Source organism: Triturus cristatus, chromosome 1_2, assembly GCF_964204655.1.
Source record: "Triturus cristatus chromosome 1_2, aTriCri1.1, whole genome shotgun sequence".
Lineage (NCBI taxonomy): Eukaryota > Metazoa > Chordata > Amphibia > Caudata > Salamandridae > Triturus > Triturus cristatus.
Window position 1 is genome coordinate 1,173,848,305 of NC_140580.1, and position 25,421 is coordinate 1,173,873,725.

Below are 25,421 nucleotides of genomic sequence, written 5' to 3' on the forward strand. Positions count from 1 at the left end.
CCGTAAACTAGTAAACAATCTGCCGGACCCAATGGGACCCCTGCGAGAGAAATGGGCTCGCGATGTAGGCGAGTTTGACGACCCGGAATGGCGGGAGGCGCTAGCTTCGCCACGAGAGGCAGGTATACCCTCAAGGCTAAGACTGGTACAGCTCCGGATTCTGCACCGCTCATATTACACCAGACACACTCTACATGGAATAGGTAGAGCACCACACCCGTTCTGTCTACGCGGCTGCGGGGAGGAGGGTACCTTTTTTTATACCATATGGGAGTGCCCTATAATCCAAGAATATTGGAAGCGGGTGATGCGGACGCTATCACAGTCGGGGGGGGGGGGGAAAGAGTGTCATTGGTGCCGGAACCTAGGCGCTGTCTGTTAAATGTGTGGGAATCTAATGACCTCAACCGCCAAGCTCAGAGCTGGGCTACGTTGGGGATCGTGATAGCTAAACGGAACATAGCCCAAAAATGGGGGGCGGGGGGAAGCACCATCGCTTTCCGCATGGGGAAGGGACATGGATGCAGCCATGCTGGCTGAACGATCAGCGTTCGTCAGGCGTGGTTGCCCCCGTAAATGGGGTAAAGTATGGGGGGCATGGAATAAATTCAGAGGAGGCATATGCGATCCACCACCAATGTAGGAAGATGATACCTCTGACACAGACTGAAGAGAGAGACTCTGAGGCGGGCGTATGGGGCGTTGATATCAGAAATGTAAAACTGTATAGAAGTGTTTTCAAAGGGCTAGATGTAGTGTCATGTGCTATACTGCTATATGGTATGGAAAAACTGTATCAAATAACAATATGTCTTGTTCAAAGGAAAATAATAAACTATTTAAAAAAAAAATAATAATTTTTAAAATCGCCCGTTTAACAAAACGATTTCTGTCAACTGTTTTCAGGAAATGTCCCAGTGCTGAATCCAGGATCCAGCACTGAGGAAGAAAAAGTAACGCTAACCTTACTTACCTGCTAAGTGAATTTCCTCCCATAGGATAACATTGGTGATTCTGTGTGAAAATTTTTCCAAGTGTCAACTTTTGAAATACAATAATATTCCATATAATCATACCTTTAACCAAAACGCATTTATTCACCTGTTTTCAGGAAATGTCCCAGGGCTGAATCTAGGATCCAGTCCTGTGGTTAGAAAAGTAATTAACTGCATTTTACTTAAAAAGCCCATTCAATTGAATGTACTATACCTGCAAAGTGTTGCAAACTGCTTTCTTAAAACTGTAACCAAAACCAGTACAAGTTATACTGCAATTCTGAACTGTGTTCATACAAGTAAATTACTACTGCAAAGTATTGATATGCTTACCTGTACCAGGATTGCTTGGTTCTAGAAATAAAACAGTATATTTTTTTTACACAAAACAATTGGCCTAGAGTTCAGTTCTTGAGTGTGTGAGACCATTTGCTGACTGTGTATGCACATTAAATGCTTTACACTTTCCTCTGATACTGCCTTACTGCTCGACCAAGCTACCATTAAGAGAGTAAGGTTCTATCTAACTTTAACCTCTGCCAAACCTCTGGAGACTCTTGGACTCTATACACACTGTACCTCACTTTGGTGCAGTATATATAGAGCCAGTTTCTTACACCCTTCTGGACATATTCTCAAATCGAGGATAGTTTTTGCGGCAGTACCTTGCATTTTCTCTTTTGAGGGCCACAGATGACTATCTCTGTAGAGGACCAGTCTATAATTTGTAAAACAAGAAAAAATAGGTTAAGGGGCCAAAGTTGATCTTTGGAGCAGAGTGCTGGGTTACCCAATACTAAGCCTGCCTATTCTTGATGGAGTCTCATGCCTCATTTTACACTACCTTGTACTTCTTACATTTTTATCTCATTTTTATTAATGTCTCCATCACTGTTTCATTAACCACTTCCTTCTCCCTCCATTTTCTCTCCTCTTGCTCCAAATTCAAGCTCGCTGTGGTAGCTAAGATCTTGGAGAAGTTTGATTTCAAGTAACTGAAGTTCAACCTGGACTGTAATAAACTTTTTATCCCTGGTAATCAGATTTTCAGCCCAATCATGACACAGATAGTGTCCTCTTGGCTGTTAGGGACAGAGCTGGCTTACCAGCTGCTTATGTTGGTCTAGTCGGCAGAATTTGATACAGTGAACTAGCTTATCCCGTTAGGTTATTCACATTGTGGATGAGACTGCCACCAAAAGGCTTCTGCTCCTTTCCCTTGCAGCGCACCCAAAGGATTTCTTTGGGCCCATTGTTACCCAAGAGGTCTCGACCCCGCATCGTGTTTTCCAGTATCACCTGCTCTCTTTAACCTCTGTTTGGCACCTCTTTGCCAAATGTTCAGTGACACTCTAGTAGGGGTACAGGCATACACGGACGATGCAAACAATTCTCATTTGATTGCTCAGCTGAGGACTCTGAATAAGGCCCAAACCTCCTCTAACAAAACAGCACTAAAATAGAGTTGGTCTTTGTTATACCTTTCTACCTCTGCCGTGTTTCAACAACATTTCAAGATCTTTGGTAGGATGTGTGGTAAGCGGTTGCTTTCTTAAGCTTTCTTAAGCTGCCCAAACTCCGACTTATTTCACCTCTTCTTTCAGCCACACATTCATTTATGCTAGCAGGCAGGCCACACGGCTGTGGGAGTAAAGCTCCTGATCACTTACTCAGGGCAAGTGGGGAAGTCGAACAGGGTAGTTGATGCACCCTCAGCAGCACTGGGGCAGCCGGGTGCAGTGGGCTTCTGGCCCGTCGGGCGCCCTATGGATTTCAATGGGAAAGCACCTCGCCCCACGATGTGCATTGTTTCAGGCCACAGAGAGCAGCAAGCTCTCGACCCAGGGGTCCAGAAACATGTCTGGTGGTGGCAGCCTGCGCAGCCACTCAGTCAGGTCACTGGGAGTTGGTCGAGTTTCAGGGGGCATCTCTAAGATGGCCTCTGTAGTGCATTTTACATTAAATCCCAAACTGGCATTAGTGTGGGTTTAATGTGCTGAGAAGTTTGATACCAAACTTCCCAGTCTTCAGTGTAGCCATTATGGTGCTGTGGAGTTCGTAATGACAACCTCCCAGCACCGTATACTCTTAATGGCAGCACTGCACTTACAGGGCCCAGGAATAGACCTGGGCACTGTAGGGGTACAGGGCTCATGCATCTATATCCTCACCACTGGCATAGGGCACCCAGCTATAGGGGTGACTGATGTATGCCAGGGCAGTGGTTTGTGGGCATGGCACACAGGGATGTGTGCCATGCCGTCTCTTTGTTTTGTTCTGCACCCAGACACTTAGCCTGCAAAGGCAGTGTGTGTGTGCCAGGGTACAGGGCCTCGAAGGGTGGCACAATTGGTGCTGCAGCCCTTAGGAACCTTCTCTGGTCACAGTGCCCTGGGTACATGAGGTAACATTTACCAGGGACCTACCGGTGGCCAGAGGTGTCAATTGGGTTTTGTTTTGGGGAAAGAACACAGGCCCTGGGGTCCTGATTTGCAGGGCCCCAGAGCACATCAAGTCAAAGAGCCTCAGTAGTCTGGCAAAAAAAAAAAAAAGGGAGGGGTTTACTGCAACAGAAACCCACTTTCTCACACAGGGCTTATTAACAAAAGCTACCTGCAGTTTCGGAGGGACTTTCCATGCAAGTAGTTCTTCAGACTTCAAAGAGGCCAAAGCATTTAAACTTTTGCTACACAAAACTAAAATGAAAAGATGTATTTTAAATTTTTAGATGAAAGGAAAGAAAACCTGCAACTGGTGTCACTTCTGTTCTGCTGTTGTTTTAAAGAAGTCTCCACAACAGGAGTGACTTTCTCAGAAAAGATTTGATGAGGGATAGTAGTGGATTTAGAGCAGGCGTCGGTGTTTTAGCATATTCCATTATGCACAGAACACACTGCACAGGTTTCTTCAACTGTCTAGAAACAAAGCTGTGCATTCAGCATTTATTTTAAATCAGACTATATGAATGACTGAAGAACGCTATCACCACTCAAGAGGAGATGAGAAGGCTTTCACAAAGACTTCATTTTTAAACCAATGCAGATGCGTTTGAACCAATGGGCCTCTAACAAGGACCCTCTTGAAGTAGCGGACACAGTATCCCAATCCTTGGCTCGTGATCCTTATTGCAACAAATGTACAACTGGAGGCCCTGTCCCCACACGTTAACCCTCTCCCACCAGGGGTGTGGAATTTAATAAAATATCTACTTGTCCATGGGGCAGGTTGCTTCATGAATCTACTTGCCCTGTAACAAAATCCACTTGTCCCTTTTGTGCCATGTAATGCGGCGACAAATTACGGCAGCAATTTCATTATATAAGAGTTCTGATATAGCCTCTCTAATTATGCCAGGGCTCGTACCATAGTAGGGTTGAATACTAGCAATCTCCTTATGTTGCTACGTTTCTGCAGGTCTACATACTGAGGCTGAAGGTAGTGGTAAGCAATAGTTCAAGGGTTGGAATGCCCTTTTGAGTCTGTGCAACCCTACTAACTTGAATGTTTTAAGGGTTTGCACCAACTCTTTTCTAATCTTTTCCCGTACTGAAAAAGGTTGGAAATTTACTCCCGACAGGGTCAGACGTAAAACATCTTCCAGAGTTGGGAAAAAAAGTGGTTGAAGGAAAAGTGAACTTAAAACATTCAGATTTTTACACATGCACATTTGCTCATGCTAAAATGCAGTTCACAAATATTTTCTAGGAGTAATATTTCTTGGCCTACTTCTGTAAATTCTTGCGAATTCACGGAAACTGTATATATGCTCTTAATGCAAGGATATATACCATGGATGCACTTTTGAGACTTTCTTTAATAATTTGACCTCTAATTAGGCCTGGCGTTAACCAGGACCTTTTGTGCTTAATAAAATTCTGTCTCTCTTTCTCGGTCTATCAGCTAGCTTCACTGTAAGTGACAGTATTCTGCTCTTTCACAAGGAGCATATTGGCACACAAAGTAATTTGAATCAGTGCCCTGAACTGCTGTGGCAATGTGTGCTTTTTGATACCAAAAACTATTTTTTGCTTTTGCCAATGCTTGTTAGAAAGGTATGGGCCCAGCAGCTTCCACACCGATAAGGTTTTACAAAAACTATGCCTAAACAAGTCACGCATTGACAAAACCAAAAGGCTGACCACCAATTTCAGACCTACTGGCTTTGCCAATGCTTGTTCATTTTTGTTTCCCATAATCGCATTTAAACTGGTTACACTGCTTTTCCATTATGAATATTTTTGGGAAATACAAGCATACATCAACATGTTACTAAATGATGCTGCAAAGATATGGTACCTAAAATCTTACAGTAGTTAAGCAAAATGCTTTTTTTTCCTACTTGCATTTTTTTGTGAACATTTTATTTTGAAAGCAAAGAGTCATCACTCTTGCTTTCAAGTTTCGGCAAATATTTGCATATAATCAGAGAGCATTCTGGGAGCATTATACATAGCCTCATATTACTAAACTTTGAAAACGTGTTTACACATTTATACTGGAACCACGGTCAGTAGTGCAGGCCGAGCTTACAACATTTACTTTTAGTGCTCACCCTAATAATAAAGGCTTTGCATTAATGAACCATAAATACAAGCTTGAACAGCTTTTAACACATGGACACACATATTACCTTAACTGCAGACATTGCCCTTTCCTGATCTGTAATGTGTTACTGTAAACTGGCAGCCAAAGGGTTTGTGCTGTAGGGGGTTGGGCCTACTTGTCCCATGGACAAAATACACATGAAAACGTGTTGCCCTTGACCCCAAACAATATGTCCCGGGCGTCGGGCTATAGGAATTCCACATCCCTGTCCCACCCGCTCTCTCTTCCCCCAATGGGCTGCAGAGGGGTGGAGACCTGGTAGAAAGACATTGTAGGGCAGTAATAGTGGACCCAGTACCTCAAAGGCCTGACGGACACAGTGCAGCTTCGCCAGGAAATCCTGATTGTTGCAGCAGTCCAAGAGCTCAGTCCTGAAACAATAAGAGGAAAATGTGAAAGAGGAATGGGAGCAGATACACAATAGCTGCACATGAACATTTTTACGTGGTCTTTCAGGACTCCTAGACAGAAGCCACTGGTCCGAGAGTTCCCAGCAAGAAAAAAACATGCTGATCCCTGAGCTCGCAAGGCTAACAAACAGCCTACTACCTAGAACACAGTGTGACTTACACAGATTGAACCAAAGCTGGATGGGAACACTCAAAATCCAAATCCCAAAACAATGACGTGTGTCCTCCCAGAAGTAGTGGAACTACAGCTTGCAATTTTAAAAAAAATGTTTTAGGTCTGATTAGGGAGAGGTCTAGTCAGTCTCGTGTCCAAGCTGACAGCAGTGTAACATCATCAAATCTGCAAGATGCTGTCTTGCACAGGAAGCCTATGATGGCACACCCAGGAAGAGTGTGCCTGCATTCAGATGAGTGAACATGATTTGGGGAGTGGTTAGCAGATTGAGATTGGCCACTGCCCTCAAATTTAGTCTCCTGCGGGACAATCAGAGGAAACTATTGGACAGGGTGCGCACAGCGGTCTGCAATGCAGAAACTACAGCCAAACACTTCTGACCTCCGGGCAAAGGTACAAGCACTCGCAGATTGGGTGCGCTTCTTGGAAGGCCAGGCAGAATACCATCAGCATGATTGGGATGGAGGAGGAAACAGAGCTCCAACCTCACTCATTACAAGGAGTCCGGACTCTCCAAAAAGGTGGCCCCTAGAAGTCTCTCGCCTGGTTCACAGTTGAGAGGGCCCATAGAGTCCCAGCAAAGAAGCCTCTGCCTAGGACTTCACCCCAAGTTATCGTTGTGAAGTTCCTTAATTGACCATGACACTGTGCTTTAGCATACATGACATGAGACATTTTCGAGATCAGTCCCGGGAAAGTCATGCTCTTAACAGATTAGACTCTGGCAGCAGAACGACGAGACAGCTTAACGGAAGTTAAACAGAAACTTCGCACAGTGGGTCTCAAGTACACCCTCTTGCTCCCAGCCAGACTAAAGATCATGGCTAATCAGCAAACATTCTTCTTCACTGAACCAGTGGAGGCCTGGACTGGGCAGGCTACCACAAGACTAAAGATGCGAAATCAGACGAGGACAGCCACCTGCTGTCTCTCAAGGGAAACATGGCATCTCCTTGAGTGCCCAAACCTATCAATGAGCTAGAACGAGCTGGCTGGCTGGGCCGACCCAGAGCCATCCCTATGCTTTCACAGTTGTTTCATGCCAGTCGTAGCACCCTCCTACCACGACACAGGATGGGGTTTAAACATATAGAGGTTTTCAACCTGGAACTTAGGAGAGATGTCTACAATATCCAAACAATATAGGGTGCCCTCATATTGATGTCGTATAGAGATCGGTGTTGTATGGTCCAGGAGACCTACCTGCATGATAAAGAGCATTCAGTTCTACTCCAGATAAAGTGGAAAGGTGGTTTCTACAGGATACCCATCATGTGCCTGGGGAGCACTTATCTGGATAAGTCCTGGGGTTCCCTCTGAAATGTGTAACAAGAGTATGGATCCCAACGGTAGGTACGTTTTTGTGGAAGGCAAGTTGAATGGTAGACCCATTTTTCTGGGAAGTGTGTATGCTCGAAATACAGTACAGGAGTGATTCTATAACTCCCTTTCCCCGATTCCGGGTTGTCTTGTCCACCTCGCCTTCATGGGGGAGACTTTAATGGTGTCCTTGATGTGCAGTTAGATCGCTCACAGCCTCTCATGCCCAAGTCCCTTGTGTGCTTGACAGCCAGAGTCCTGGCAGACACGCTGGTTCCTTGAAGATGAGTGGTATAAGCAACACCCAACATTGCATGAGCACTCGAACTACTTAGTGGTTCATGTTCGTCTTGATCAGACTATCTTTCAGTATAACTTACTCCCGGAGGTGGGTGCGGTAGAATATTTGGGCCGCATCATCTCAGCCCATACCTCTTATTGGCTACATTTCTTGAGGGGGGTGTATTGCGCCCATACCTACATGGAGACTTCAGTGTAGTTCCCTGGAGGACCCGATATTCCGAGAGTCATTAGGGAATTTATACAGAGATTCTTTGAGGAGAATGAAGGCTTGCTTAGTTCCAGCACTAAAATTTGGGGGACTTTAAAGTGGTACTCCCTGGTCACTGTATACAAACCACAGCTTGACAGGCAACTTACAGCACTCTGAGAGAAAGATTTTCTCTTTCCCTTCACAAGTGGCTGTTTTGCACAAGGCCAAAGATGAGCATGCAGCCTTGGTTGAAGAGCAGCGCTATTTGGATTATGTGGCACACATGGCCCATCAGCATGCTGAGGGGGACAATCTGGCATGGTGCTGGCCAAGATGGCGAAAGAGGATAAGCATGGGGTCTCCCGGACATGGGTTACGAAGCTGACGGGGAATCTACAGTTACCATGGGGAGACATAAATAAGGCATTTATAGACTGCTGTAAGCAGTTATATAGCAATAACGATGATGCGTCCGATTCAGCAACAGTAGTTTTTACAGGTAATCCCATTACCTAGGCTGACACACCAGCACAAAGAGGAACTGGAGCAACTGATTTCCTTACAGGAAGTTAAATGAACCATTTCAGTTTTGACGTGGGGTGAGGTTCCTGGCACAGACGGCCTCCCTGTAGAATTTTACACCTCCTTTGCAGACCTTTACAGTGGAGCGTTGGAAATCCCGAATCTCCCCAACTACCTCCAAGGCACTGGACATCTCCCTTTTAGAACTTGGGTAACTCCCCGATGAGCTTTTTACAAATCACCACCTCTCCTTATTAATTGTTGACTATAGAAAACTTGGAAAACTATTAGCCAACAAGTTGTCAAGTTGTTGACTTATATACGGTGCCTTATCCATTTTTACTAAAACAGCGTCATCCTGGGCTGTAGGATGGCAGAAAATATACAGTATTTTTTTTAAATATCAGAGAACGCCCCCCCAAGCGGTAGCCGGACGCAGCGGTTTTATCACTGTACATGAAGAAGGACTATAATTACCTTAGTTGGAGACCTACATAAGGTGTTAGACCGTTATGGTACTTGGAACACCACCCATGGATGGGTTAAGGTCCTCTACACCCTCACAACAGCGCGAGTTTGTAAGAGGCCGTGTATTATCAGAGAAATATCAGGTAGGCAAGGGTACCCCATTTCTCCACTCCTGTTCGCACTGGCAAGTGAGCCAGTCATGGTGCACCTTCAAAGGATTTGTGGAAATTGGGGGATCCCAAATGTTGGTATGCACAACATAGTTTCTTTCCCTCTATGCAGATGACCTGTTGTTATACCTGAAGGAGGTAGAAAGGAAAATGCTACTTACCAGTATGCATCTGTTCTTGGCATGTAGAGCTGCAGAGTTATACACTGTGCATAGATCACCATCTGGTGTTGGGCTCAGATGCTTGCACCTTGTTGTTGTCTTGGAAGAGTCTTTTGTAGTCACGAGATAGGTGACTCCTCCCATGGACAATAGTGCGCATGGGCATCGACTCCATCCTCAGTTTGTTTTTCGCCATGATGGGAAATGATGGAGTTAGTAAGAAATAAAGAGAGGTCCATGTGAATGTATCTAATTAAGATAATACTGGAACAGATACAGGTTCCGGGGAGGCGGGTGGGCGTGTACATCCCTGCAGCTCTACATGCCAAGATCAGATGCATACTGGTAAGTAGCATTTTCCGTTCGTGGCATATGAGCTGCAGATTGGACACTGTGCATAGACTGTACAGCAGTGTCTCCCCTAGCGGTGGTCACCTGTATCTGTTGCTGTGGTTTGAAAAAGTGTCTTAAGAACAGCTTGGCCTACAGAAGCCTGTTGCTTGGCATGCACATCAACACAATGGTGTTTGGTGAAGGTGTGTGGTGTAGCCCATATTGCTGCTTTACAGATGTCATCTATGGGAATGTTCCCTAAGAATGCCATGGAAGCCCCTAGTTTGCGTGTTGAATGAGCTCTAGGGGGAAATGTTAATGTGCGTTTAGCCTTTTGGTAGCATATTTGAATGCATTTGACTATCCACCTAGCGATCCCAGATTTGGAGATGGGGTTACCTTTATGAGGTGGTGAGAAGGCTACAAACAGTTGTCTTGTGTTTCTAACGGGCTTAGTCCGGTCAATGTAATAAAGTAGGGCTCTTTTGACGTCCAATGTGTAAAGAGCTCTCTCTGCTACAGAGTCCGGGTTTTGGAAAAACACTGGTAACTCAACTGATTGGTTAAAATGAAAAGCAGAGATTACTTTGGGAAGCAATTTTGGATTTGTTCTAAGAACCCCCTTGTTACTATGTATTTGTAAGAATGGTTCTTGTATGGTTAAAGCCTGGATCTCACTCACCCTCCTGAGAGAGGTAATTGCGACAAGGAAAGCTACTTTCCATGTGAGGAACTGCAGTTCACATTTGTGTAGAGGTTCAAATGGGAGACCCACGCGCCTAGTAAGAACAATGTTTACATTCCACTGTGGAGAGGGTGGTAGTCTGGGGGGAATTATCCTTTTAAGGCCCTGCATAAAGGCTTTAATTTCAGGTACTCTTAATAGTGACGAGTGTTGTCTGTTTTGTAAATAAGCGGCAAGTGCTGCGAGATGTAATCGTATGGATGAATATGCCAGATTACACCTTTGTAAGTGTAGCAGAGAGCAAATGATGTCCTGGATTGAAGCATCCAGCGGATCGATTTTTTTGTTATTGCAGTAGATGACAAATCTTTTCCATTTTGCTGCATAGCAAGCTCTAGTTGGGGGGTGTCTGGCTTCTTTAATGATGTTCATACAGTCCGGTGGGAGGTTAAGGTAACCGAACTCTAGGACTTCAGGAGCCAGATTGCTAGATTCAGTTGTCCTGGATCGGGGTGTCTTATTTCTGCATGGTTCTGCGTTAGCAACGTTGGGGAGAGAGATGTCGTTTTTGGTGTGGAACTACTGAAAGTTCCAGGAGTGTTGTGAGCCACGGTTGCCGTGCCCATGTGGGAGCCATCAGGATCATCTTGAGAGACTGTTGTCTGAGCTTGCGTACTACTAGCGAATGAGCGGGAGTGGCAGAAAAGCGTACACAAATCTGCCTGACCAGTTCATCCATATCGCATTGCCCTTGGACAACGGGTGTGGAAACCTGGCCGCAAAGGTTGGGCCTTTTGCATTTGCGTGTGTGGCAAACAGCTCTATGTCTGGTTGACCCCACATTTGGAAAAATGGTTGAAGAACTTGGCGATGAAGTTCCCATTCGTGTATCTGCGGTGTCTGTCGACTTAGCAGATCCGTAATCTGATTGTGAACTTCTGGAAGGTGTTCTGCTAGAAGGTATATGTTTTGTGGAAGGGCCCATCTCCATATGCTTTGCGCCAGTTGAGAGAGCTGCAAAGAACGTGTGCCTCTTTGTTTTTGTATGTAATACATGGCTGTCATATTGTCCGTCCGGACTAGGACAGTCTTGTGGTGAAGATGTACTTGGAATGATTTTAATGCTACAAATATTGCCAGTAATTCTAGGTGATTGATATGGAGCACTTTCTGTTGAGTGGTCCACTTGCCTTGAATTGTGTGGTTTTGGAGATGGGCTCCCCATCCTGTGAGCGATGCCTCTGCTGTTAGCACTATCTGTGGAACTGGCTCTAGGAACGGCCGCCCTTTGGAAAGGTTTTGTGTGTTCCACCACTGCAGACAGCGATGTGTGCGGCTGTCCACCAACACCAGATCTGTAAGTTGTCCTTGAGCCTGGTTCCACTGACGTGCTAGGCATTCTTGTTAGGGGCGCATCTGAAGTCTTGCGTGAGGTACGATAAAAATGCAAGAGGCTATCATTCCTATGAGTTGCATGAATACCCTTGCTGGGAGGGAGTGCTGTGGCTGAAATTTGGTGATTAGGGCTTGCATACTGGCTATCCTGGCTGGATTGGGATAGGCCAGAGCTCTTGAGGTGTCTATTGTGGCCCCTAGATACGGATGTATGTGGGAGGGCTGAAGATGTGACTTGGTGTAGTTTACTGTGAATCCCAAGTTGTGTAGTAGCTGGATAGTTTGAGGAGTGTGATGAACAAACTGGTTGAATGACTTGGCTTTTATCAGCCAGTCGTCGAGGTATGGGAAGACATGGATTTGTTGTCTTCTTAAATGTGCTGCTACTACTGCAAGGCACTTTGTGAACGCCCTGGGTACGGTGGTCACCCCGAATGAAATGACTTTGAACTGATAGTGTTGTCCGTCCACTATGAATCTTAGATATTTCCTGTGAGCAGTGTGTATGGGAATGTGGAAGTAGGCATCCTTGAATTCTAGTGTTGCAAGTAAGTCGCCTTGTTGGAGTAGTGGAAGGACTTGTTGAAGAGAGATCATGTGGAAATGATTTGACTGTATGTAAAGATTGAGAGGTCTGAGGTCGAGTATTGGCCTGAGGGTGCCGTCCTTTTGGGGATTAGGAAATACAGCGAGAAAACCCCTGTTCGTTGATGCTGTAAGGGAACTGGCTCTATTACTTGCTTGCTTTTGAAGCAGTGAGAGAACCTCTTGTTTTAAGAGTGTGAGATGCTCTGTGGACATTGGACGCTGTTTGGGAGGTATGGTGGGTGGGGTTGCTGCAAGTTCCAGGCAATAACCATACTGGATAATTTGTCTTACCCACTTGTCTTTGGTGATGGAAGTCCAGACAGGTAGGAACTGTGATAGTCTCCCTCCGACCGGGGTGGAATGGTCTGGAGGGTAGTCACTGCTTATTAGTGGGGGAGGTGCGAGTGCTGTTGTTACCTCGGCCTCTTCCTTTGTTGTTATTTCCCCTATATCCGCCTCTAAAATATCCCCTTTTGGGGGATGTTTGCGTGGTGTTCCTGTAGGAAGAAGAGGCGGTGTCTGCTCCAATGTTTTTGGATGCTCCTGTATAGAAGGAGAGACGAAAGGAAGCACGTGTGGATGGAGACTGTAATGCCCCCATGGATTTAGCAGTCTCTGTGCCTTTTTCATTTTTTCCTAGAGTGGTGTCTACAGCCGGACCAAAAAGTTGTTCTTGATTGAACAGCTGATTGAGGATAGTTGTTTGTACCTCCTGTTTGAAGCCAGAGATGCGTAGCCAGGCATGTCGTCTGAGTAATAGACTAGTGTTAATGGATCTAGAGGCGGTGTCAGTTGCGTCAAGGGCACACTTGATTGATGCACTGGTTATTAATTTGCCCTCCTGAATTAAATCATTGGCCTTGGTCTTGTATTGATCAGGTAAATGTTGCAATAGGGTTTCTAGTTGGTCATAGTGAGCCCTATCATACCTAGCAAGTAATGTCTGTGTGTTGGCTATCTGCCAGTGATTAGCTGCTTGGGCAGCAACTCTCTTGCCGGAAGCATTTAACAACTCCGACTCTTTATCCAGAGGTGGTACATCACCGGAGGTCTGAGAGTTGGCACATTTTCTAGCATTAGTTACCACTAGTGAGTCTAAAGGTAGTTGACCCTTGATGTAAGTAGGATCATCGGGAGCGGGTTTATATGTTTAGCCAATCCTGGGATTGAGTATCCTCGCTCTCACAGGGTCTTTGAATATGTCAGGGGCATGTTTGATGACCCCCTTTAGCATTGGCAGGGTTTGTACAGTCTTTTGTGACTGTTCAAAGGTGTCTAGAAGAAAATCCTTGTCTGCAGGATCAGAATGCATCTGAACACCATGGCAGAGAGCATCTCTATTTACAAGCTGACCAAAGCCAATATTGTCATCTGGGGAGCTGGCTTTGTGTGATATGCCTGGGGATCCGGGAGGTCTGGAGGATTTATTGGGTCATCATAATCGTCCCAATCGTCCTGTGGTACGTCTGTGTTGTCATCAGGGTCAGTGAAAGGGTCATTGTTGCCTCCCCCAACCCCTAAATCATCATCATCCTGTGGTGGTGGTGAGTTTGGTGGAAGTATAGGAGAATGTGGAGGAGAGACAGGCTTAGGAGGAAGAACAGGAGAAGAGGGTTGTATAGGTGAAGTGGCACAGTCTTTTCTCTTCACAGGCACTACAGGAATGCCTGGTGTGTCCAGTTTCCTCTTCTTGTGTGGAACAGCAGCCACATGTCCTGTTTTGGGGTCTATGTGGAGAGTTTTTTGTTTTGGATCAATAGGATCCGGCCGAAAAAGTTCTTCCTCTTCGGTAACCGCTTTCAGCGCCAATTTCTTCGGGTCCGAGCGAGGTTTGGATTTCTGCTCCAAGGCCTTGGGAGGAATTTTGGAGTCCTTCGGCTTGGATGTGGAGGCGGAAATCTTTTTCGGTTCTGAATGTTTTGGTTTTGGATCCGATGTTTTTTCTTTCGGCGTCGAGGTGTTCGGTGCTAATGTCTTTTTGGGAGTAGGCTGCACGCCTGGCTTCGGTGCGGATGGTGCCTGTAGAACACTGAGATGCGGTTTGCTCGATCCCGAGCTACCGGAAGGCTTGTCACTTATCTTCGGAGCCAGGCCCTGGGGCAGGGCTTCTGAAGCTTGTTTTCAGTCGCGACTGGGGCCAGCAGGCAAAGTCTTGACCAGGGCCTTCTTTTTTTCGGGTGGGGTTGGGGTAGGGGCAATTGTACTCACTCGTTGACCAAAAGTGATGTGGTTGTCTGCTTTAGACATGATTTCCAGGTCCTCAGAATACTCCTCCGCTCCGTGATATCGGGGCCTTCATCGAAGATGTCCACCGGTACCGGAGCTGCTTGCTGCACCATGATGTGTCGTCGAGCCCGGCGATCACGGGTGGTCTTTTTGGATCGAAAAGAGGAACAGGCCTGGCAATTGTTCTCGTCGTGCTCGGGTGAGAGACAGGTTACAGAACTTGTGGTGGTCACTGTGTGGAAATTTAGCTCCACACTGGGGGCATTTTTGAATGGAGTTCTTTCCATGAGCTGTAGGCCCGATCGGCGTGGATAGGCCCAGCGGCCCGCGTCGACGTCTGGAATCGAGTAGTTGAGGTGCGTGTCGAAGACCACGCGATCGAAAACCTAACCATCGAGTTTTAGTTTGCACGTCGAACATGTTTGGAGAATACGGTGCCGAACCGGAGCGCAGAAGTTCCATTCGAACCCGATAGCGAAAAAAACAATCTAAGGATGGAGTCGATGCCCATGCGCACTATCGTCTAAGGGAGGAGTCACCTATCTAGTGACTACAAAAGACTCTTCCAAGACAACAACAAGGTGCAAGCATCCGAGCCCAACACCAGATGGCGATCTATGCACAGTGTACAATCTGAAGCTCATATGCCTCGAACATAATATAACTGAGGTTATTAGATTACTGAAAGTTTTTGGCAGCCCATCTGGGCTGAGGGTGAATTGGGGGAAACCAATTAATTCCGACTGAGGCTGATCCATTGGCTAGACTCCTTAAATGGGACACATCCACCTTCAAATAATGGTGAATACAGTTCTACCACGAGATGGTAGACATCAATGAGGGCTATGCAGGACACGCCATGAGGTCTCTCCGCTCTCAAGTGACCTTCATGACACTCAAGTGACCTCCAGGGTGCTCTCTTCCCCTTATGGTGGCTGGGCGGACAGCCCTCTCTATTGTGATAATGCTGCCATGCCCACTTTAGTATATGCTAATTTACCATGTATTTTCCCTAGGCAACATTTCAAAGACGTGACAGATTCTTATAAGATTTCATGTATAATGACCCTCCCCAGGGTGACCTTAGTCACCCTCAAGAGACAGGTAATTCAGGGAAGCCGAGGGCCCCTGGATTTCGAGTTGTATTATCTAGCAGCACAGCAACAATGACTTTAACAATGGTTGGCACAGAGGAACCTAAGTGAGCTTCGAATCCAGCAGCAACAGTCCAAGGTCTCACACTTGGTAAGTTGGATCTTACAGCCCAAAGTGACCACAGAAAACAACTATGTGGCTCCAGCAGAGCAGAACAGTACTGCCATAAGAGGGCACTGCAGCAGGCAAAAGACACACCCTCGTATACCCCCAATTTAACACTCAGCTTGTTGTCGGCAAATGTGTTGGCTTGTGGTAACAGAACAGTGACCTGCTGGAAATGGGCCGGGATTACCACACTGGGGTACTGGAGGATCTCTTTGAGAATGGGGTTTTAATCCCTTTAGATTCTTTATTGACTATCACTGGCCTCCCCCTGGCTCTTTTTTGGCTGATAAAACTCTTCTGACACAGATGTGCAAGTGTTTGGGATTATTAGCTCTTTCATATGATGTGGAAGTGCCCAGTAATCGTCCAGTTCTGGCATGAGATCCAGGCTCTGCTAAGACGAGTGACGGAACGCAGGACACTTTCAACCCCTGATGGGAGTCTCATAGGTTTAAGCCTCCCGTCCTAAACATAGTAGGGTAGCTACAAAGTTTGCTGACCTCCTACTGATGTTGACGAAACGGGCCATAACAATGACTTGGAAATTCATTTTGGATCCCCTTATTGGGCAATGGCTAACAGCGGTCCATAAAGTTGTTGTCAGCGAAAGCACAGCACCATGCTAAGAGGATTACATAAATACCATATTGATGGAGAGTGGGACAAACTTCACACGGAAGTGTCCAGGGCCGAGAAAGACGGTGCAAGACCCCCTTGATACACTTACTGATTTCCGCCCACAGCATGGCGACATACCGCCTCTAAACCAAGATGGTGCTCTACATCACTATTGGAACCTCCTTCTCTTCCCCCCAATTTGGACACTTGCTTCCCTTATGCAAAAGAAACCCATGACTATGTGTACAACCCTGGTGTGTCCCCACGAGTGGCTCAGAGGATCCACATTATGCTTGTAACTGTTTTTTGAGGATGCTATCGCTTACCTGTTTAAGACGTTGGGGAAAGCGAAGGTTTGGTTAGGAGCTGATATGGAATATTATCTCACTTTCATGAATTTAGCTACATTCTTCGCTTTCAAGTGTCTATTGAGATGAACAGACTGCTGTAATGACCACAAATGTTTTGAAACTGTGACAACAAAACAAGATGGTGTTCCTAACGCACTTACCAGATGACATGAATGTTTATACTGAGAGGAGCCTGTAAACTAAGACACTCGTGAATATGTGAATGCGCTTGATGCAATACTCTTTAGCAGATGAATGGAATGCCAATACTGATGCAAGTGGAAAAGGATTAATAAATACCACTCCAAGAACAGCAAGCCAGTGAAAAATCTTTAGGTGCCACACAGCCACAATCAGAACAGAATGGGTGTGTCAATCTCTAGAGACTGGAACAGGTGTTTCTGCAATTGTGTGCACATGCGTGTGCGCAACTAAGTGTGGCTGGAAGTCTGTAAGGCAGTCACCATACACCAGTATGATTCCTAGAGCTAGTGACCTAAACAAGACAATACTTCTGCACTGAGCCAGCGGCTCTCACCTTAATGTCCGGCAAGCAACTGCTCCGTCCTTCACCAGTTGCAAGGCTTCCTGGTATGCAGCAGCTGGCTTGGAGGGCTGAAAGGGGATGTCATTCAGCTGGAGGGAATCGAACAGCTGTGGAGGCAATTCAGAGAAGGGTCAGGACAGAGGCCAAACATCGTAAAATACTTTGCTTCTTCAATTAATTCCACACACCTCAGCAGCTGAGAAGAAAGAGTCCTCTGATGTGGAGCTGTCCTCGTCATCCATTCTGAGACTCGCTTCTGCATCTGCTACAGGGAACATCAAGGCTCCTTCTGGAAGAAATTGTCAGATTAAAACCAAGATTTCCAGGTTTAACTCAATACTCCCCCCACAAAGGAAAAAGGAAAAACCACAGATCAGTGAGGCCCCATCTGTCAGCATATCCTTCAAAGGACCCCACGGCTACAGTGCTGCTGCTCCAGACTACTGAACTCCAAACAGATCATCTTCTGGTTCGTGGCGCCGTGCATATTCTGAACAGGCTGGAGTTTTCTTTGGGTATTTTTAATTAGTCTGAAATGTGAACAATGCAATAAGGAAGGCTGAGACGAAAATGAGTGCTACTTTGATTTGATCTTTGCTGAATTTTCATAGCTACATCTAAGTGCATTTAGATCTATGGAGAAGCTGGGCTCAAAGGGCAGCTCAGCATGAAAATGGATGGAGGATCTGGATGTGGGCTTTAGGTGGTGAGCCTTAGCTCAGGAAACTATGCTTAAGAACTAAGACCTCTCTGCTTCAACCGGGGAAAACAGCTGCTTTTCAGCTACTCATCCAAATATGGGCTGCCAAAGAACTAGAAGGCATTAGGATATCAATAAGGTATTCAAAGCGGAGGTGCTGAAGGTCAATGAATGGTAAAGGTTTGAGTACTCCTTAGGAACCCAACCACAGAGCCTGCTCCTTGAAATCAAGGCTGGCTTGGTCCTGAGAAGAGCAGTGTAAACTGAAAAACATTCAAAAAAGCGAATGTCAGTCCTCCAACAGGAATCCTAGATGCACTGAAAAAGGGAATCCGGTTACACTCATATTAAATGAAACATGTATAAGGTGCTTCTCACATACTCAATGGACAAAAATAATCATGTAGACCAAAGATGACATCCAGCAGAACCAATGGTGCTGATCCTCTTATTCTCTGAAGCACAGGAGATACCCCGGATTAGGAAGGCAAAAGATGTGGGTTTTATAGGATTGTTTTTGAACAAATACTGAAAACTCATCTGAAATATGAGATCTGCAAAGACCCTGAGTTTCCCCTCCCCCCAAAAAAGGCACTACAATAGGTCTCTTGCCTTCAGTAAGAGAGATCTTCACAAAAGGCTAGGTCTCATTAGTGAAGCTTCTTACTGCTGCCGACTCCAAGCCAGTGAACCTTCTCCCAGAGACACAAAGCATTACAGAAGTGTCTTCAACACTCTGCAGCATCTGACATTCGGGTAGGACAAAATCAAACAAGAAAGGGATAAAGACTAGGTATTTACTGGTACCTCTTTCACCAATGGACTAGAACAGAATTGACCTACCAAACTCCATCAACATGATGTCGGACGGGATGGACGTGCCAAACTCCTCCTGCATGTTATAGGCTCGGTGAAGAAGTGCTTCCAACCTCTCTGCAAAGCGCTTGCTCTGTGATTCCTGATCCTGGGAAACAAAAGTAAAGTGTAAAGATGTGTGATCTGCGCATCACTGCCCATCAGTCTTTGATGCACCTTCCCCAAACAACCTTAAACTACTGAACTGCCACTATAAGTTCCACATAGCCGACCCATAGTCATAGCCCCTCACATCAGTCTGAAGAAGATATTTTTACAACTTAAAAATCCAACCGCTCAATTGCGGCTCGGATTGTTCCATAGAGCTCTTTTGCCCTTCCCCTCACAGCACATCTCCTGTTCTTCACCACAACCCCTTACTCTCATTCACAGAGAGACCAATATGACAGGTGCACAAAAACCTGACTCTCCAGGTCGGTCCTTTGCATTTTGTATCCAAAACAACAGCATTTCCTTCCTGTATCTTTTTGCGGTACCCACCTCCGGGAGATCCACAGAGATGGCTTCGTTTTGCTGCTCTCTCTCTTGAGGTGTGGGGGTGCTGGAAGAACACCTCTGACCAATGGTCAAGGCCCGCTCCCACTTATGCAATGCTTCCTCAAACAGCTCCATCCCTGGTGGAAGGCAAACAGCACACACATGGTCAAACATCAGCATATACACGGCCTCTAAAATGGCATCAGGATGCAATACTGCAAATCAACAAGCGAGACCGAGAAGCCAATTCCTGCATTCTGCCAAGTTTATCAATACAGGTGCTGCTGTGTTCCAAAGGCAATGTTAGCAAAGGGTAAACTTATTTAAAGGGAGAGGTGCTCTGATGAAATGAAACTGGACTCTAGGAGAGGAACTCAAACACACAGAAAATACAATGCTATCCCTTAGGGCGATTGTGAGAAGTTGGCCTGGTATATGATGCTCACTAGTTAAAGTGATCACCTTGTACCATGCCAAGCAACCCTTATGGTGTGGTTGTAAGTCAACCTTTTCGGACTAGCTGCCCTAGTGGTAGCGTAGGCTAAGCAGTCTTTGAGGCTAAACTCGTGAAGCGTGTTAAGCCAGCTGTTTTACCAAATGCAACCCCCTTTTATACCAATGAAAGGACACCACACAGATATATATTCAAAATATATATGTATTTATTTCTCAAAGTAACCCCTAGTCTCTTTATGAGCACAGGAGCACAAATCGTCAAACAAGATTACAGTAGAATACACAGAAGTTGCACTTTATATGGATAGGCCCTGGTGGCCGCTCAAACCATATACTAAAATAGTGGTATAAGTACCACGAACAGAAAAGGGAAAAGGCCTAGGGCCTCTAGAATCGCTGGGCCTACAAGGAGCTAACTTCAGTTAGTGACCAGGAGGTCCACGGGTGGCGTGTGCAGAGCAAATAGTCACACGCGTGCTCCCGTAGGTTTCAATGGGTGCGTAAAAAGTACAAAGTTACTGCAAAAAGGATCTTCCGGATGGACTAGGAACTCAAGATTTGGAACACAGGCACTAGAGATGTAATACTACACTTGGGCACAGGTGTGCCAGCTTTACCTCACCCACAGGAAGCGGGTGCGTAGGCCTCGAAGTGCGTCGGGTTTCTTCTATCGGTTCCGTGGAGCTTGAAGACAAAGATGCTGCAGGCGGTCGGTCCGGGAGAGATGCAGTGGATCCAAGAGTGGATCGGAGATGTTGAAGACCTGTAAGCAGAGGGGACAGTGTTCACAGTCACTAGCCAGTGACCAGCGTGGCACCAGGTGGGTACCAGGCAATGTCGGGTGCAAACAGGAAGAAAGGTGTAGCTTGTCTCTGCAGCCACGTGGTCCCTGGAGGTCGACGACGTCCAGGAGTCGGTTCACGAGCTGTCCCACGCAGGCTCTCGCTGTCGGCGGTGTCGGCGACTTGATCGAAGCAAACAAGCCTTGGCAAAAGCAATTGTTGTAGGAGATGAAATAAGCTGATGGTTCTGACCAGCAAGGTCAGAAGAACTGCTCCTTTGGAGGGGAGCAAGGGCCAGTCTGGAGCAACCAGACCAGCGGTGTATTTTGTAAAGTTCGTCGCCAAGATGGCTACTAGCCAGCGGGCCAGCAACCGGTTAGGCGCGTCGAGTGGCAAAATGCAGAAGGGCCCCACGCAGATCGTGGAGATGCTGGAGGGCTCACCTTTGATGCAGATGCTGCTCGAGGGTTGGGCTTCTCAGATCCCAAAGCACAACTTGGAGGGAGCCTCGGTTGTTGCACTTGTCAGCTTGTCGTGGTCGTTTCAAGATGGCTGGCTCCACGTGTCTCGGTGCCTCCACGGGTCTCCTCTTTTCAGGGACTGTGGATCGGGCGGTGAGAGGTCTGGAGGTCCAGGTCTTGTCAGTCTCTGGGCTCGGGCTCCGGCGGGAGGCGGCGGCAAAGCAGACGTTGATTCGCTGGATGGTGCTTGCGTTAGCAAGGTGGTCACTCCCTGACCACAGGGGAGATTTCCTTCAGTCTTCTGTGCAGCAGAATGTCGAAGTTCCCGTCTTCTTCTTAGTTTCAAGTTGATTCCAGGATGTCTGAAGTCTTAGGACACAGCTCCTACCTTTAAGCGGATTCTAGGGGCCGGACTACCTGCTAGGTCCCTCCCTATGGGTGGGACCAGGAAGGGGGGTGGTTACACCCCCAATCCTTTGTCCAGCTCGCCCCAGGCCCGGGACTGGTGTGCCCCAGGACCGGTTTGAACTGGCATATGCACCGAGGCTCCTTGTGAGCCACAGGCATGTCTGGTTTCTTTCAAGCCCTACCTGACCAATACACAAAATCCTGTCTGGGGTGGTGCATGCACCTCCCCTGGCAGGAAACCCTTTGTCCACACCTCCCAAGCTGGAAGGACTCCCAGCAGCAGGAGGGCAGACTTGTGTCTGTGGTGGCAGCATCCATTTTGTGGAGCTGAGGCTATGTCTGATTTTACCCGGGTTTCAGGTACTGTACATGTCGTGTCCCTCTAGAAGGGTGGAATGCTAACCCCGTCGCCAGAATTGGCGAGGGGTTAGTATTCCAATTCGTATGACACCTTACTCGACATGTTTTGATAAAGCCAAACCAAAGATAGCATTTAACCGCGAGGTTCATAATGCACTTAAGAGTATATGGTATGACGATATCTGGAAACAGTAGAAGGAAGTTGTTCCGACCACTGCAGACAGGCTCAGCTCATGCCAGAGCACCATCTCACATGGAACCAAGCACTCTGCCTTCAGGATTGTTAAGGCCTGCCATAGGAGTGACTTATAGGTTACCAGGTGTCCCATTTAAGGTTAGGTATAGGTATACTACACCTAAGTAAGAGGTGATTACACCAACTTACCCCAGCTGAGTGATCAGCCAGTTGTGTCAAATTGTTAGGCCAAGCCTGGGGTGGCATAATACATGCTTCAGCCCCTGGCAGGCCTTGGGTACACCAATGCCCTGGGTACCTAGTGTACACTGGTACAGGGGCTGACAGGGTGATCCAACCAATTGGGTATGTACCTAGGGTACATGGAGTCCATTTTAAAGAGAGAACAGCCAGGCTGAGATCCTGAATAGCAGGATCTCAGGCCAACTAAGTCGAAAAACCAGCTAGACACTAGGCAAAAATTTGGGGGTAACCATAGTCAGATATCCACCTTCCTACAGCGATGGTAAATACAAAAGCACAGTGAATCAGCCTAGGTGGCTAAGCAGCAGCTTAGGGTAGACTCCACCACCACACTGCTGCAATGGGCCCTAGACCTCGCAGGATAGCTTGTGACCTTTACTGCTTTAGGAAACAATCTGCGAAAGAAAGACACAACCCGATGCTCGAGCGATGATGGAATGGTTATTAAAGCTATGTAAACAAGCATTTAATCTTAGTTATATCAATATTCAATTCCCACCCAGAACTGAAAAACAAAGATGAGCGGTAAAAATACGAGTCCTTGTGGTTAAAGACTGCAGAGCACTATGTGTTATGCTACAAAGTCAGAGCAGGTGTACGGACTAAGGTAGTATGTAGAAGACTAACATAAAACAGACAGGGAAAGAAATTTCTATATCTGAATGCCGGAGAGGCTGAATGAGCTGGGCGGTCCAATACATAAGCAATGGCTGCTAACTAAATAAACTGGGATGCATTAGTGATGGACAGATCGACAGTTCAAGGACAAAACATTACCGGAAAAAAAACGGATAAAGAAACGGTTTGCAAGAGGAATGCTCAGTGGGGTCATCAGGTTTCGTCTTAAGAGGAGTCACCGCCCTATCACCCAGTGTAAAGTCAAACCTCACTATGCACCCAGCCACACTGCAGGTGGTGCTCAAGTATCATTTTACGGTGGGGTCTACGCACATCATCTTGGGGGTCCCAGAACAACAAATCTATACGTCTGTCCTGCGTTCAAAGGAAGGCACCTACCAGATCTGAGTGACACAGCCCCAATTCTGAACCCATAACTTGATTTTTGATGGGAAACATAAGTTGTCTGGTAGAACCCACATCCACGACCCAGTTATCATTGTGGGTAACAAATATGAGTGCTCGTCTCGCACTGAAGGATGACAAAACATGCGACAAAGCAAGGTTGTTGGTTCCCTAGGTTCTAGCTCAGCTCCAGCAATGAAAGGTCATTCAGCGTGCAATGCTCCAACACAAGTTCTTCTGTGGTGAAGAGAATATGCCAAGGACACAAATTCACTCTCAGACAGCGGCATACAATTCAGCAGCTTTATTGCCATTATCAAGGAGTATTGTATTGGAAAAGCAGTTCATACCTTGCACATACAGGCTCTCGGCGCTGCAATCCCCCGCAGCTCCATCATCCAACACTTGGGTCTCCCAGGAGGCAGCAGAGGTGGTCATCAAGCCAGATGTGTTTACAGCTACGATCTGTCCAACACACAATGAAGAGAGTACTTTAGGATTAGGATAGGCTGTAGGTGAAGAACAAGGCTTGAAAGGGGAGGAGAATCAGTCATGTGGATAAGGAGCTTAAATTTGGAAGCTGAGGACCTGGCCTGGTTACGGCATGCAACCAAAAACGTATAATTCTGAGCAAATCACTCACTCTGTGGACTTCAAAGTTAAAACATGATTAGTGTCAATAGTTGGTCTCACTTTGTCAATGCTCAGCTGGAGATATGACTGGCTTTACCAATGACCGACCAGCTATGTTAAGAGTACAGAGCATCGTTTTCTCTTTCAAGATCACTGCTGTGTTGCATCGCCAGGTTATATAAAGTGGTGCCCCTCTTCAAGTGTAGAATACAATGTTTTCTATGCGCTCTAGACATCTACTGCCTTGCAGGATGTAAAGTAATGAAGCAATGTTTTCTATAATTTTATTATGGTGGGTCACCACTACTGGCATGGACGATACCAGTAGATTTTAAAAGCCCCCAGCATTGCCAAAGAGCAGCTACTACCAGTGGCTTTAAGAGAACTGAGGCAAGGGGAGAAAAATATTCAAAAACGATGAAGGAAGTGGTGGAGCTAGAGCAACAGGAATAGAGAATAAAGAATGAAATGGGATCTGGAGCAATCAGTAGAAAAAAAGGTAACATGCTCCCACAGTGTTAAAAAAACAAATGTTACACACAACTGCACAAAGAAAAAAACAGCCCCCTGACATCAAACATCAAATAACAAATAATGGAGAGAGAACTACACTCCAAACGAGGGACAAACAGAGAAAGGGGAAGAAAGCAGAGAATCCAGAGCAGAACACTGAAATAGACAAAAACAGTCATCCAATGAAAGCACCTAAAGTTCATGAGTGTAGGAGGCGGGCTTAGTAGGTGGCGAAGAAGGTGAAAGAGTCGGATGAACCTAAAGTTGGATTCAAGATGAGGGGTACCTGCAAGCAGAGGAGACAGAGTCTATGCCGCTCAGGAGTGGCCAGGAGGCACGGAAGACAAATGCCCACCGATGTTGGAGATGCAGGAGAGATGACAGTGCCCTTGAAGTTGCAGCTGTGCGGACCAGGTCATGCTGTAGAAGACCAGGAGCCGTACATGAGCTGTCGCATGCCAGATGTCACGAGCCAAGGGGTCCGTGTTTCAGCAGGGGCAGCAACAAGCCATGGCAACGGCAACCAACTTAGTTGTAGAAAAAGGCAGTGTCGGGACCAGCAAGGTCCAAGTGACTCACCACGAGCAGGTAACTCAGAGCAGGCCCCGAGCAAGCAGGGGAGCACACTGGAGCCAAAGAAGACCCTCAGGAGGTCCAACAGGCCAAAGGTACAGGAGTCGCAAGAGGACCTCGAGCAGCTCACCAAAGGATGAAGGCCCACGGTGTAGAGGATGAGGTGCAGACAAAGATCTTGGCTGCAGGAGACGCTTAAGGCTGGACCTTCTTGGAGCCAGAAGATATCTGGAGGAGAGAGTCAACAAGCCTTGGCAATGGCAAGTCTACGCAGTGGACAGGGGTCCAGCTCCAGCAGTTAAGACGAGGGATACTGGCTTAAAACTTGCTATGAAAACAGTGTAGGCCTCAAGGGAATTGCAGAACCACCACCTTTGTTGCTGACCATTTTGGAGT

General features: G+C 46.6%; 1 protein-coding gene across 4 annotated transcripts in view; it reads right to left on the minus strand.

Annotated features, from left to right (window-relative positions):
* MIGA2 (mitoguardin 2) overlaps positions 1 to 25,421 on the minus strand; it is a 109,912-nt gene that overhangs the window by 67,748 nt on the left and 16,743 nt on the right. For 2 of the 4 annotated variants that reach the window (XM_085614018.1, XM_085614020.1), the window contains exons 5-10: positions 23,657 to 23,771; positions 19,381 to 19,514; positions 18,868 to 18,988; positions 17,513 to 17,610; positions 17,316 to 17,431; positions 5,899 to 5,971 (exon numbers count right to left, since the gene is read on the minus strand). In XM_085614018.1, coding sequence (XP_085470144.1) covers positions 5,899 to 5,971; positions 17,316 to 17,431; positions 17,513 to 17,610; positions 18,868 to 18,988; positions 19,381 to 19,514; positions 23,657 to 23,771 — 657 coding nt within the window. Of the gene's footprint in view, positions 1 to 5,898; positions 5,972 to 17,315; positions 17,432 to 17,512; positions 17,614 to 18,867; positions 18,989 to 19,380; positions 19,515 to 23,656; positions 23,772 to 25,421 lie in introns of all 4 variants that reach the window. The other 2 variants (XM_085614016.1, XM_085614017.1) reach the window with 1 other exon arrangement.